A 16037-nucleotide genomic window follows, 5' to 3' on the forward strand; every position below is an offset into this window, starting at 1 on the left:
GCAGCTGGTACAGCGTTTATAAGTTTTACAGTCTCACCTCTACTCCTCCATCCTTTCGTCATTGTAGCCAGTTAATGCAGTCTTTGTCTCGTTTGATCATAAAATGTTTCTCCAGAAGGCCAATTTAAGTTGAGTTTGAAGCTGTTGATTTTGGAGCAGGTGCTTCTTTCTTGGTCAGCACCCCGCTCCTTGGGTCTTCTTCTACACCTTGGCAACATGGTCACACATCAGAATAACTTGTACTTACAAACAGTCATTTGAACTGATAATCTTGGAATCTGCAGTTGTTAAGAAATGGCTCAAAGAGAGCTTCCAGACTCATGTAAATCTACAGTTCTTCTACCTAGATCTTCACTGGATTCCTTCGACTTTCCCATTATTCTAAGTATTGGTCAGTGCAAAGAATGCTATCAAACAAATCTGTTTTATCCTGCAAGGAGAAACTACCAGTTGAAGTAAATCATGATCACTAACAAGAAGTTAACATCCCTTGGCCTAGTCAGGTTAAAAGAGATTCTAGAGCATTCAGAACCCCTTAGTAAAAGATTTCAGTGAGTTTTCAGACTTTTGACCCTGTGTATATTACAGAAAATCCCAAATTAATACAAACTTGTGTACTCAGTTCTTTAGATTAAAGATATGTCCTGTATAATAATTCCCGGTGTTGTTGTCTGTGAGGTCTTAAGGGAACAGTGACATTGACACTGAGCTTATGGTAGCTACATTAGCAACAAGAGCATTTTGTGTGATTTTGACCTTGACTTTCATATCCGCCATCACACAAAATTTAAACACGATATCCTGAAAACAGTGGATTCCAGACTACTGACAAGCAAAAGCCTTTTTCATTAGTACCTAGTCAAATCGACTTGCCACAGTTTTGAGGGTTTTCCATTAGGCCATAGTACTCTGTACCAGGTACTAAAATAGTACCTGCTCGACCGTGGTTCCAAGTGATCCAAGCAGGTAGTAAAAAATGACGTCGTCAGACTCCATGCCACCGATTGCCTGGTCAGTGGCGTCACTCGATGAGCCATGCGAGCGCCCCATTCACGAAAATCAAAACTGTCATTTTTGAAACTAGACAACAAGGGAAATGGCTATAAAAATCAACCCCCTGGTCCCAGAGTCAACGAAAAGCCACAGATCAAGCAGCAGACATGCCTTCACTTTGACATTCACCTTTGTCACACGCTTGGCCGTGTTGCTATGACGATGACCAAGAACATTAGGTGGTACTCTATTGTAATGGAAAACCAGTCGATCCGAGTCGAGTTGTGGTGAATCGATCTTAGTAGGTACTAATGGAAAAGGGGCTAAACAGAACCGATTACATACTAGAATAAATAACTCAAGACAAAGAAGTGGTTAAACACAACAAAAGAAACTCACACAGATTTATTTAATTAGGTTTTTTATTTACTTCAGCCTACAACACTGACCTTTATGACTTTGTAGGAGTGTAGGGTCACCACTGGAGACACAGAAAGCTGTTTTGTGAGCTCTTTAAAGCTCAATTTCTATCATTTAATCATTAGTTATTATTAATCTCTGGCTCTCTTCCACAGCGTGTCTTTGTCCTGTTTTTGACCCCTCATCCCCAACCGGTTGCAGCAGATGGCTGCTCCACCCAGAGGCTGCTTCTGCCTGAGGTTTCTTCCTGTTAAAAGGAAGTTTTTCCTTCACACTGTCGCCAAAACGCTTGCTCAGTCATGTGGTTGCTGTAGTTTTCTCTGTATAATAGAATCTGGAGGCAACCGTTGCTGTGATTTGGTGCTATATAAATAAAATAGACTTGAATATCAAAAAGGTAATTGTTTGGATCCCTTTGAAACATTTAAAGAACGAGCACAACTATGCACAGCTTTTCATTTTGTCCAACAGAATCAAGGCTGATGATCTCTTGATGTACGCTGATACAGAGCAAGCGGGTTTTATTCAAGCTTCATTTAAACCCACAGTCCTCAAAGTGCAGCAGGCCAGCGGTGGCCTCTGTTAACAATTCATGCAGCCCCCTAACAACTCCAAAAGAATGCCCTTCTGTACATTTCATTCATCCGGTGCTGCTACATTATGTCACACTGCAAAGTAGTTGCACTGACTGTGACCAAAGGAGCTTTCTCTTTAGGTTTTAACTTTTCTCTGTCTTAAACCTACTTAACATTATCAAATAAAGCTGGGTTACTAAGCAGAAAAAATACAAACACTGAATATTTGCACACGTTTAAAAACCCCTGATTTAAAGCATGGTGCTGCCATTCCACTGAGACTGAAATAGTAAGTGCTGCTAGCTGGCACACAACCTCCAAAATAAGCCAGAAAGACAGGCATTTTTGGCATTCTGTTCCCTTATAAAGTTAGGTTGTACACATACAGCAGCTACACCTTCACAACCTACAACCAACCACCACGAACAACCACATGAATTTAAACCCTTGAGACTGTTTATTCATAACTTTGAAACCCTTGTGTTTCAGTCTTTGAATATAAAGAAACAGCAGTTAAAGATGATTTACAGCTCATCATCTGCTGAACAAAGCACGTCTCCTACTTCACAGGACGACATATGCAGTGTATCTTTACTGGAGGTTTCCGGTCTAAACATCACAGCACTGTAAGCTGCATTCGGTTTCCATTCTTGTGATGTCACCAAATCCTGTTTGTGTTGAACTGAACTGAAGCAAAGAGAAACTTTTTCCCCCTCAGCAGATAAATGTGTCATACTGTGCACAAAGCTCGACATCATTCCACACAGTCAAACATCAAAGGGAAGCAACAAAAAAGCGAGACATCATTTGGAATCGAGGGGACTTTAAAAGTAAGACAGCTTCTTTGTTTCTTGGTGGGTTTATCACAAATGGCCGGTTTTAAATTAGTTGCAGTCTCTGGAATCTATGCTTATATATATATATATATATATATATATATATATATATATATATATATATATATATATATATATATATATATATATATATATATTCATTACACTTTCAGCCACTGTATGCCATCAGTTTTAGAGCTATATCAACTTGCACTGAAAGTAAGATCCTATTATTGCTTGGCTGGAAATAAGAAGTTATTTGACAGGTCTTGATTTAGCTCAAATATTTTCAGGAGATCTTTGCCCTCAGCTTTATCTGCTCCGGCTGGGTCTGCATTTTAAGCTCCCAAATGCTGAGTTAAACACAGACTTTGTTTTTTTGTTTTCTTTCTGCAGTGTGCTCTCATGTTCACTTGCAAGCTGCACCGTGGCTTAGAGAGTGAACAGTTAAAGGGCAAATGACAACAACAACAACAACAACAACAAATAAGCCAGTCAAATCTACAGTATGTGGGCCAGGGTGCATGCGGAGTGACAAAGCCCACGCGCCTCATCCGCGAGCTCTCAAAGAGAGTTCCAGAGTGAAATTCAAAATATATGACATTAACAAAAAAGCCACTTTGGGAAGTATTTCTCTTTACATTTCAGGTGCGTTCATATTCTTTCTTTTCAGCAAACAAGAGCTGTAGTATAAAAAGCATTTAGGCGTAACCTCTGTTCCTACTTTTCCGCATGACGTGCAGAAGAAATCACAAGTGTGAATGTTTCTCAGCTCCAGTCCTTGGTTTTAACATTTTAAACGTGTTGTGCTCTGAAGGTAAATGTTGGCTGGGAAATTCAAATGTCTTTGCTGACGCAGAACATATCTCCTGGATCAGCCATTGTAAGCCCGCTATTGTGTATCTGAGAGTGACTGACTAAAGTCTGTGGCATATGTGCCGTGCATGCCTGCCTCAGTGTGTGCACATAGTAAATCACTTTGTGTATACGAGCGTGTGCATGAGCATGTTTTGCACGTCAGCAGGTTATATATGTGTATACAAGTGCATATAAGCTCCATCTGCTGATGTCCCCACAACTGTACTCCGTGCATTTTGGCCTTGCGCGTGCATGTATGCGTGTGTGTGTATGAGTGTGTGCTCGTCTCCCCCTTTTTTCTCTGTTTGTGTTTGTGTGTGTGTATGCACACTACATATGTGTATGTGTTTGCGGCTGCCACAATGGCATCATCACCCGCCCCTGACGCTTTGATTGTTTTCTCCGCCGCAGCAGAAATACACCAATTAATATGCAGAGAGTGAGTGAGACAGAGATGCACACACACACACACACACACACACACACACACACACACACACACACACACACACACACACACACACACACATACAAAAACAAAACAAAACCAAAAAAAAAGAGAAACAGCCGTAGGGAGGGAGATGAGGAGGGAGGTGCAATGGAAAGAAGAGTGAGGAGGGGAGGTGGGGGGTGGGCAGAAGAGATGGCACAGAGAAGGAGAGAGAGGTAAAGAATAGGGGAGATGAAATGAAAGATGAGGAAAGTATATGTGTGTGTGTGAGAGAGAGAGGGAAAGGGAGAGAAACAGAGAGCAAAAGGGGGAGAGAGATGGAGCGAGATAAGGTGGCGAGGGTGGAGGGGATGATGGGGAGGGGGCGCATAGATGGTGGGGATGAAATCTGATAGATGTTTGAGTAAAAACAAGAGAAGGAGAGAAAGAGAAAAGAGTGAGGGATGGGGCTGAGGTGATGGAGGAGGAGGGGATCAATATGTACATATTCAGTGAGATATGTTGGCAAATCAATTGAAAGGAGGGGAGGAGGAATTGATCTGGGGGCTGGTGGAGGAGGAGGAGGTAGAGGTGGGAGAAGGGTGGCGGGGGGGGGGGGGGGGGGGTCACAAGGAGGAAGGGAGGGAGGGAGAGAAGGAGGTGATGGAGGAGGAGTGCAGAGGTGGAGTGATATGTGGCTACGGCTGCTGTCCTTTTTGTCGCAGTGTCAGGGTATTGATACTGTAATACACCCCCCCACTTCACCCCAACACACACACACACCATCTCACCCCCCATCACAATGCTGCCGTGACAACGTCTGTCGCGGCGACGCCTACTGGCACAATGCAGCCACAATACTGAGGGCACTGAAGCATCTCTCACACACACACACACTCAGAGAGAGAGCAGAGCAGGCCACAGAGAAAGAGAAAAAAAGGAGGGAGGGAATAAAAAGAAAAAAGGGGGGGAGGGAGGGGTGAGATATAAGGAGGGAGAGGAGGAGATTAAGAGGGAGGAAGATGGATGGATAAAAAAGGAGAGAGAAAAGGATGGAGATGGAGAGGAAAAGGGGGTGGGGGTGTGGATTGATGGAGAGACAGGAGCGAAGGGAGGGACGGAAGGAATGAAGGAGGGAGGTGGAGGAGAGATATGGTGGGATAATATTACATGTGTAAAATGCCGGAGGGTGTGTGCCCATAGAAACATGTTTAATGGCTTTTATGATTGCGGGGAAGGTTGTGTGAGGTGTGTGTTTTTTTGGCAGAGTGATGTATGCGGCGTACGGGTGCGAACAACAAAGTGTTTTGTGACAAATGTGTGACGATGCCCACGTGTTTGCATGGACAGTGCACTGCGTACCTGTGTCTAGACGGCGTGGGTAAACACAACGCACAAAAGCCCGCACATGCATATGCGGTTGTTGTTTTAGGATTTTAGGGCAATTTGTATCAATTTTAGACCTCTTGCATCCTAAGTGCCTAAATGTTTCAGCAACATTTGAAAAAAGAAAAGAAAAAAGAAGCGTAATCTGTGAGACCAACTGGAAACATTTTCCAAAAAAACGGCACATTTGTCCTCTTTAGTTGGCACGAATGCAACATGTTGTTGACTGTCGTGACATGTTTTGCCCATTTTGGACATGGTTTTCTGAAGAAGTGAGGGTGAGAAAGGTTGAATTTCATGAGAAAATCCTAACAATAACAAAACCAAAACTGGCCGTTACACCTGAAATCATTTGTCAGGTTTTAAAGTTTCCTCCTCTGTGCTTGAAATCACTGGTGTCGAACTTCTACTCAGAGCAGAAAAATCAAAAGAAATAATTTATTTTTTAAAGAAAGAAAAAAAAACTGACTGCTTTGACCTCCCTTTGCCAAAATGTCTGCGCTGGCATATTACTGTATCTGCCCCCCCCCTCAACATGCACTCTCATTTACAAAAGAAACGCTTGGCTGGCTGCCTATAAGTCAGTTTATCCGCGTGAGATGACCAACGTCCTTTTTTTCCCCTTTTCCCCCCCTAACACTATCTCATACAGTGTGTGTGTGTGTGTATGATCTATAGTCCCCCCACCCTTCTCCTACTTCCATCACCCTCTCCCCTCCTCCCTCCTTCACCCTAACCCTTCTTAATATGATGTAAAAAGCTAATCGCATGCAAATGTCTGTTGTCCCGGTAACCGGGCCTGAAAAATCCCTTTGATGTTTCCCCCGACTCATTCTCTTCACGTTCTCTTTGTTCGCCACAGTCTCGCTGCTTTGTCAACATCCCCCCTTTTACCCCGCTCACTCTCTCTCCTTCATCCTTCCTGCAGCTCTCTCGGCCCTCGCTCTTGGTTCTCTACATTAGGAAAGAAAGAAGAAGAAGAAGGAGGAGGAGGAAAAAAGTTCTAACTCTACTTTGTGTCTCCCTCTTTCTATAAGCCCCCCTTTTCTATTCTTCCACTTCTTTTTTTCCCTCCCCCTGCCTGGTTACCCCCCCACCCACCCGCTCTCGTGCTCCTGCTCTCCCCTTGACTGTGCCTCTCTGTCTGTCTGCCCCTTCGCCCTCGCTCATTTCCCATCATTCCCACCTACTGTCTCCTGTCCTTCTCTTCTGTCGATCCCTTTCTCTCGCTCTCTCAGTTCTGCCCCTTCCTGTCCCCCCCTCCTGCTCCTCCTTCTTCTTTACCCAGCCTTTATCTCTCATTCCTCTCTCTGTGTCCCTCACATGCACAGATGGACACACACTCATGCTCTCAAAGTGCACTCCCCTCCTTTCGAGAATTTGATCCCTGGAACTATTTGATATGGCGCTGCACTGTAGTTATCTAATCATTCGGGGTTTTGTGAGGCAGCAGCACAGCTGGCTTCCACAGGAGACCCCGGCACTCATTACTGCAAGTTTTTTTGGTTTTTTTTGGAGGGGGGTTACAAGGTTACAGGCCTCATTTTGAGGTTTACACCCTGCTGCAAAAGGTTCAAGCGCAACAAACCACCCACCCACCCAGCTCTTCAGATCCCCCTCTGTTGAGGCTGGGAACTTTAATTCAGTTTTATTTAAAAAAAAAAAAAAAATCAAGTACGTACAACATGCATGTCAAACAATCCACATTGCTTCCAAAAAATGTAAACATCAGGCAAAGTGTTTCATACAAAAAAATAAAAAATAAAGAGAGAAGTTTCTATACATTAATACTGCCTTACAAAGTGCCATACAAAAGTGAGAGATTCTGCATATGACAATTTATGCTGCAGTAGGAATGAAAGATGGTGTTCATTACATTGCTTCCAATATAATGCAATGTACCAAACAGCTAAAGGCTATGAAGTTTACAGACTTCTCCGAGCCAACAAATTACATATTGATTCAGAAACGGCTCAATAGCCATTTGCAATTTGTGAATTTGGATGCAGATATGAAACGTGCTAAATCTGATAACAGCGAAAAACCGCTGCTGCTGCTGTCTGCAGACATGAGCTTGACCTCCTGTTGCTGCCGGCATTCGCTACCTGCCGGTCTCATATTGTACCTTAAGCATGGTATTGTCTGATACACATGCTACTCAATCAAAGCGGCGAGTGCATGTTTATTGGTTTTACTGCCTGAATGCTTGCCGTCATGAAATATGAATAACACAGTGAAATGCTGAAACCTTTCGGGGCCGTGTCATGAGATAAAATGGTATGTTTTGTGTATCTTGTGCATCTTTTTGCACATTTCCTTATAATTCATTTCAACTTCAGAGAATGAGGACATAACTTTTTGTGTATGGGCCCACCAACAACAAGTCTCCACAGAGTAGTACAGGAAGTGCAAGCTTGTCTAATCTTTTTCTTCTGTTAGTGTTGAGGTTTGATATCTCAAAGAAAAATGTGACATTCTAGAGAAAAAACAACAACTGTTTTGTTCATGGTATAAGTTAGATAAGAAAATTGACTTGAATCTCAATATTAAATATTAGGGATTTATGCAACTAGTCGACTAGACATAGCTGCCCTTTGACACTAACCTGATAGCTGAATCCTTCTGTGTCCAACTTTTAGGAAGCAAATGATCAATGTAAAATCACATTAAGATTTGATCCACTCTCTGTGACATCACAGAGGCCCGAGTAGTCAAAACTGTCTCAAACAGTGTTTATTGGCAGTCTGAAGCCTAAACCTTTGTGCCATGCATGTACTGTGACCCCATTATTTGGCCACTGGTATTTGAACGCCTGCCTGGAAAAAACAAGGCTACTGTTGCTAGCACCGCTTGGATTAGCTAAACTCTGCAAACTTATCTGACGTTGTGTGCGTTTGCAATATTATATACAGCGCACATTTCAGCAACATTTAAGACATGGTTTGATTAACGAGGAACATGATTAAGTATTTATTGTATCTCCTAAGATGTAAATGAAATATTTGTTTGGCTAATGTTTAGCATGAAACTTTAAAGTAAAGAGTTTTAAATTATTTCTGAGGTTTTCTGTCTTTTATGCTAGTCGACTAGTTTCTATTTTCTTTCATTTAAAGAACTTGTAAAGTAGTTGCCTGGAAGATTCCTACTGAATACAAACTAGCAGTAGGTTAGCGGACATTAGCCTAAGCCTGCTGACAAAACTATGCTAGCTACTTTGTTTCCAATCTTTATGCTAAAGTAATCACCTGACAGTCATTATCAGTAAGTGTTATAAGACAAAATCAAATAAAGCAATATTTTTTTATCATATTTTAACAGCATTAGCAAGAAAAAACACCATGTCTTCTTTAAAACTTCCACATTCCCCCTCAGAAGTATATGAAAACCATGATTTTGGAACTATGACTTCCAGATTTAAGAATTCTTTAGAAAAATGCATGAACGTATATTTAAAAAAAAAAAAAAAAAAAAAAAAGCTTTAGCTGCACTGTCAGCATTTTAGGTATCTGTATTGAGTCTAGCTTTCCTTCCATTTCTCATTTCTGTATACAGACAACATACCTTTAAAATTCAGGATAACGAAATCAGGGTCATACCATGTTCCCAGAGTCCTTTGTTCCCCAGCTTATAATAGGATCCCAAATTCGCTTAATATGATGTGGGTCTAACCCAAACACAACAGGAGGATTGATGTGCGTTAAAAGAGTATAGAATTGCCAAACATAGGACCCTGGGAACATAAATACAGTTCTGAGGAATCCCATGTCAACCAATCTGAACTAGACTTTCCAAACTGTAATTTTCTACCGGGGGGGGAGAAACATGAAAATAATAGTTTTGGGATATTTTAGGAAAATGTCTTCCTTTAAGCAAGAAGCTAAGAGATTAGATTTAATTAATTCTCTGAAAAGAATTAGATGTAGTTCATGTCTTCTAGCCACAAGAATAAAAGCAGTAAAACCACAAATTAGCACAACAAACAGACCCACCTTTCTCCATTTTATGGAGACAGCATTCCAATGAGGAATGCCCGTACTAAATGTACAGAAATCATCATTGCACAGTCACCCATTTTATACCTTTGGCATATAGAATATGGCATTTTACACAGCAATGTTCTTCAGTACTCCGAAGAACATTTTTAAGGCACCAATATGTTGCTGATGTAAGTTACACTTTAAAGAAGACTAAATACCATTTTGCCTTTAAATTGTGGCCACTGTTAATAAAGAAAAACAACACGTTAGCTTAAATGAAACACTCTAACACAATGTATAACAGTCTGATATGATGCTGTAAATCCTTCCTGGTCTTCATCAAGGCAAAGCTCACGGCATGCGTTTCAAATGTAACCTTGCCTGTCGTTGATGTGGTCACTGTACCAGGCTCGAAACTGGTCACAGTGAGTGTGCGGGCATGAGAATGTGAACAGTGCTCCACTGTCTTGTAACAATAAGAGTGACTGCATGTGTTGAGGGACATTGTGTGTTGTGTGTGTGAATGTGAGCGTGTGTATATGCTCACACCACCCTTGCTTAATTTACATAGATGCAATCGCACCTAGGCTATGCCACGCATTTTTACACAGGTAGGGAAAACGAAAAAAAGCGTACAGTACTCCATTCTGCGTTATGAAAATGATAAAGAACATAACACATTCTAAATCTGCAATCCAACGGTGGATTTACGCCCTGCATATTACTTCCCGTTTATTATCAGATGCTGGAGCATGTGATGCGTACAGTCAGCCAGCCGAGGCAGTCAGTGGTTCAGACCAAGTGGTTTGGCCTAGTGGGGAGTCGTGGGGCAGACAATGGCCGCACTGTGTGGCTGAAGTGCCTTTGGTGTCAATGACTCTGCCAGCAACTGAGACTGGCAGATCCAAAATGGCGGAGCGCAGAGAGTCCCGCTGGTGCTTGTCATGATTTAAACAGGACAGTTTTGATCCTTTTTGGATGCAGATTTTCTTTGGTGGGGGGTCATATCAGAGCTGGGAGGTTTTAAAAGTGGAGAAAAGCAGTGCTGCGCCGCTTAATCTGCTGGCACTTTATTTATTTTAAAGAGACGGACGGGGAAAGGGGAAGGAGAGAAAGCATGTGGGAGAAGTTCAAAAGGGTGATGGGGGGGGGGATGAGGAGGGCTCTCTCTCTCTCATTTTGTCTTCTTCCTCTTCAAAGTCCAGTTTGGCTCGCCCAGAGGTGGAACTGAGATGTTTAAAAACTTCAAAAAAAAAAAAAAAATCTGAGGTCCAGTTTCTGGTTGAAGCGACAGAAAGAGAAGAAAAATATTAATAGTGACACATGCAGAAATCCCCAGAATAAAGAATGACTAAAATAAATGCGATCAGCGTGGGAATGCAGCGACATGAGCAGCGCATGTAAAGTGGCAGAGTGCAGAAAAAAAAGAAACGTGTGATAAACAGAGTAAACTTACGCTTATTGAGATGACAGTCACACAGCTGTAGAGGGAGACTGGCTCTGAGGAGGAAGAAACAGTCGCATTTTTACATTCGGCGCTTAAGTGTGCGTACACACCAAAAATGTGCGTGCACCCGTGCGCAAGCGGCAAATCCTCCCTCTGTTGTCGAATATGTGCATATCGCTGTCTGCGTGTTTGCCCTATCTGTTTGGGCTGCGTGTGTCCGTCTGTCTGTCAATCTGTTCCCAGCGCTGTCTGTTTGCTAATCTGTCATATTCTGTTTGCTAGATAAGGAGATTGTGAGAATGTGTGTGTGTTTGTGTGTGTGCACACTGAGCAAATTCATTTAAACTCTACCATGGCGATGGCAGGCAGGTATTGCTGTTTGCTTACAGCCAGATTCATGCAGTGTTTTCACTTTACAAACATACAGAAATGCTTTGACTGGTTTAAAGGATGCCTTTTTAACACAGATCAGCTCAGTGTGAATGAATGACTTTCTTCACCATATCACCACTATGTTACATACAAATGATTCAAAGTACATAGTGCTGTGCAAAAGTCTTGAACCATGAAATAAGTGCGATGATTTACTGAAACGTGTAATCGTGCATGGAAATGCAGCATGTAAGGGTTTATGGAATCTAATGAGCTTGAAAGCCAAAATTTGGTACGACCACCTTTAGTCTTTAGCACAGTCTGAGCACTCTTAGGCAGCTTTCTTGTCGTTTCTTTAAGTAGTCTTCAGGAATAGTTCTGCAGACATTCAAAGGTTTTATTCAGATGTTGGCTGTGTTTTGTTTCATTCTCGGTCAGTCTTTAATCCCACACTGCTTCTGTAATGTTGAGGTCTGGGCTCTGTCATGGCTGGTAGAAAAATACACAGTGATGCACTATCGAGGTATTGGAAGTGTGTTTGGGATCACTGTCATGCTGAAAAGTGAAGCTGTTGCCAGTCAGATGTTGTTCAGATGACATTGCATGGCAGATCAAAATCTGATGGAATTATAAACACAGGAAAGTACCATCTATTTTGTCACCACTCGCTGGAATGTGGCCTCAAGCCACGATCGAGCGTCCCCCTCATATATTTACACAAGAACTGGACTGGAAATCAGTCCAGTTCTTGTGTAATTTGACATTTCTGTGAGGCTTCATTGAGCCCATCTCTCAGGTGCTGTGTCAGGTCTTTAGTGCACATGACTCTCAAATAACTTTACTATTCATCTATTATAGATAGTTTATAGGTCTTTTTGTCTTTCATCCTCGACTTGTCCAGTTACTTCAAATTTCTAAGCACATGCTGCACAAAAACAAGCTGAGATATGTCAGGGTTTCAGCTAATAGCTCTGTGGGAATCACCTTGTTGGTGCAAAGATTTTATATCCCTGGCATTTTTCATAGATTTGACTAAAGAAATTGGAATTTTTGTTTGTAACAGGCCACCAGTAAAAGGTCCCAAAAGATTTAAAATTGGCTCATTGCTTATTTATCTGTTATGTGTAGACACAAAACTGATTAGGTGCCTTTTTTTTTTTTTTAAACGCTCGAATAAGTTATAGGTCAGTGTCCGGCTTCAAGATCACTTTAAAAGTTACAAGATAAGCGAGAAAATGGGAAGTAAAGTAAAGAGATGAAAGGTGGCTTAAGATTGTTGCAAAATCAATGTTTGTAGACTAATGTTTTAAAGCACTTAGAAAACATTAAAAAAAAAACAAAAGCAGGTGTCACAAGCAAAGAGTAGTTTAGTGACCTGTCAATCACAAGAAGCCATACTCTGGTTTATCATCTTATAATCTAGAACTAATTTAGATAGTGAACATCATGGTTTATTAAATAAGACGGGAAACTAGCCATTCAGGCCACAAACCCATCAGAATAATGTTGACATAAGGTCATAAAACAAATGACAAGATGGGTCATTTTCTCATGTTCTTCCACAGTCAGAGTTATTTCAGCTACCAGGAGTCGTCCATGCTTACCATTAGAAAGAAGGCAAATCTGCTGGCTATGTTCATCTTTTAAATACAGTCTCTTCTTCTATAGTGTCCTTTAAACACACCTCTTTGCTCTTCGCTAAATAATTTTAAAAAATGCTTAGAAATAAAAATGTTTGCTCTGGAGTAATCTGTATGTCTTCAGCCGGCAGTAGCCCACAGATTAAAGGAAATAAGGCAAAGAGAAACAGAACTCTGTGGGCGTTCATGGCTAACATCTTGATACTAATGACAAAGTCATGTTTGTAGGAGTTTAGAAGGGTTGCCTACAACCATATTTAGCTCTGCAAACTAAAGCCTGGGCTTTTAAAAAGGGACTTTTTCAGCAAAGCTCCCCTTCCTAAAAGGCTCTAGAAAACCTAAGAAGATCAAAAAAGACGCTTTCGTTTCCAGCGAGCAGAAAAGCACATTTCTCACTTCACGTCTATATTAAAACACTGGTGAAGTGTTGAGTAATTACAGGATATAAAAATAGCTTTTATTCACCTCGGCGATCACATGTTATCTTTTGGGCTTGTTACACGTGTATACTTTTTTTAGCCCACCTGTGAGCAGCTTGTTGATCCAGAGCTTCTCCTGGGGTCCCTCCCAGACGCTGGAGATCCCCCCTCCTTCTGACTCCCGACAGAAGAAGTGTCTGAACAGCTACTGTGGACTGAAGGGGACAGGCAGAGAGAGTGGGGCTGTGTGACAGAGGTCTGTGCCAGACACAGTTAAAACAATCACATTTTGCCGGTGGAGGCACAAATAATAACGCCTTCCTGCGTTTTGAGTAAAATGCACATGCATGGAACAGCTGCGTTTTTAACCTTGTGCACGTTTGCGGTTTAACGGCGCTCGTGTTATAACACTTTCCTGAAAGGAAAAAAGAGATGGAGCGCACGAACGCCAGAAACAAAGAGAGAGGAGTCAGAGTGAGATGGCATTTTTCCCATCCTGTTCAATGAATTTCTAACGCTGTGTTCTGTCCCACAGGACAATTCATGCATTGAAATTCTGAACTGCTGCACTCAATGAGACACCTGGTGAGCAGTATGGGCATTACACTGGGCCATGAATGAGAAATCACTTTGGCTCTGAGACAACAACGGCTGATGGAGGCTGAATGATGGCCCTGGAATCTAAAGGACTGTACTTTAGATTAGGTACTGTGATTTTATTTATTTTTTATTGTTTTATGGAACTATGTGCCTACACCCTTTTTGAAAAATGCAGTTTGACATGTGATACAATTACTAGTATCAGATTGCGTTGTTCATTCAGCAGCATGCTGTGAACCTGTTACTAACCACCCCATATGTATCCATTGTCTCTAAGGCTTTGTCCTCCATGCACTCGGGAGTCTCTAAATTTCTCTTACTGCTTAAACACTGAACAGCTTTTTTAAAGACCGATTAAAATCCACTGGAGTTCTTCCTCTGCTTGTGTTCTACCTCTCCGGCAAGTTTTCTGAAATTAAACCAGGTAACTTTTACACAGTCTTGCAGACCAATAAACACTCAATGTGGAGAGAGTTCATATTGGCCCTACAAGCAGGAAGATGGCACGCTGTCATAAAGGGATGGACATGGACAGCGACAATACTCAGGTGGGCTGTGGAGTATTAATGATGCTCAGTTGGTACCAAGAGGCTCAAAGTGTGGCGACAAATCATGCTCCACAGCGTTGAACCGTTGACATGCTTTCATGTTGTTTAAGCCAAACTCTGACCCTACCATCTGAATACAGAAACGGAGACTCGGACAGCAGGCAACATTTTTATAGTCTTCTGTTGTACAGACAGGAGTGGCACCTGGTGTGGTCTTCTACTGTTGTAGCCCATCTGCTTCAAGGTTTGATGTGTTTTGCATTCACAGATGCTCTTCTGCCTCTATTGTAATGAGTGTTTGTTTGTTTTTTGAGTTACTGCTGCCTTCCTATCAGCTCAAAGGAGTCTGGCCATTCTTCTCTGACCTTTGACATCAACAAAGAACTTTCACCCAGAGAACTGCTGCTCAATGTATATTCTCTCTTTTTTGGACCATTTTCTGTGAACCCTAGAGATGACTGTGTGGGAAAATCAGCAGTTTCTAAAACACTCAGAGCAGCCTGTGCAGCACCAACAACCATGCTATGTTCACAGTCACCTTTCTTTCTCATTCTCATGCTCATTTTGACCTTCAGCAGGTTGTCTTGACCACGTCTACTCGCCTAAATTGAGCTGCTACCATCTGATCAGCCGATTAGATATTTATGTGTAACTAAACAGTGTAGTACTTAATGAAATGTTCAGTGAGTATATATGATAATATCACAGTATTGCTGAAAACTGGATGTATTATTGTAGTGCTGATTAATTCGCAGGTAGTTTTAACTTGTTCTCAAAGTGGGATAGGATTACAAGGGGGCTCCTTTGGAAATAGTTCTTCCCTGTAAAGGATCCCTTCAATTAACAAAACAATATGCAGTTGTAGAAAAAGTACAATGACAAAATGTTTTTTATTAAATTCTTTACTTTTTAACACTCTAAGTGGAACTTTTACCTGAAGGAAAAACTGAATCTGGGACTTATATTATTATTTATAACTTGTTGTTTTGTTACTAGGCCTCAGCCGCACAATGACTTGAAATCCAGATCATTAAAGGATAATGTTGGAATTTTGCCCAGCTCAGTTAGTGATCAGGACAAATTGGCTACATGAACCTAGCCTAGCAGTTTCAATAACGCACCCATGCGAGCGCCAGGCTGCACATTTTGTTTATGGAAGTGAGACAGTTTGTGTCACTGCTTTGAAAACAGTTTAAGGCAGACACACAGTAGCGAGGGCTGTGATGGGATTTGATCATGGCACAAGTAAAACGTGTTTCCACAGTTGAGCTTTTTGACTGCGCCGTATATTCTCCGCAGGCATGTCACAGCTCTTCAAAATTTCTCAGTGTGAGACAAATATCAAAAATTCATAGAGAAGCCCAGGGGTGCACGATTGGAAAGAAAAAAGAAAAAAAGAAAAAGAAAGAAAGAAAATAAGAACAAAATAAAATGTGTACCATATTATTACCTTGTCACATGGGGAGATACACCCAGGACCCGTTTTCTTTCCTATCTGTAATCTCAGGGCCACATCACTTGCAGCTCGGAGAGCAA

General features: G+C 41.7%; 1 protein-coding gene across 1 annotated transcript in view; it reads right to left on the reverse strand.

Annotated features, from left to right (window-relative positions):
• Positions 1-9484: 9484 nt before the first annotated feature.
• Positions 9485-16037, reverse strand: part of arhgef40 (Rho guanine nucleotide exchange factor (GEF) 40) — a 46986-nt gene continuing 40433 nt past the window's right edge. Inside the window, exons 25-27 of the mRNA XM_085396835.1 lie at positions 13459-13568; positions 10932-10975; positions 9485-10753 (exon numbers count right to left, since the gene is read on the reverse strand). Of these exons, the coding sequence (XP_085252961.1) occupies positions 10949-10975; positions 13459-13568 (137 nt within the window). The 3' untranslated portion in view covers positions 9485-10753; positions 10932-10948. The remainder of the gene's footprint in view (positions 10754-10931; positions 10976-13458; positions 13569-16037) is intronic.

Source organism: Rhamphochromis longiceps, linkage group LG3 (assembly GCF_057381845.1).
Source record: "Rhamphochromis longiceps isolate RC_006_pf linkage group LG3, R_longiceps_female_GT1.1, whole genome shotgun sequence".
NCBI classification, from domain to species: Eukaryota; Metazoa; Chordata; class Actinopteri; order Cichliformes; family Cichlidae; genus Rhamphochromis; species Rhamphochromis longiceps.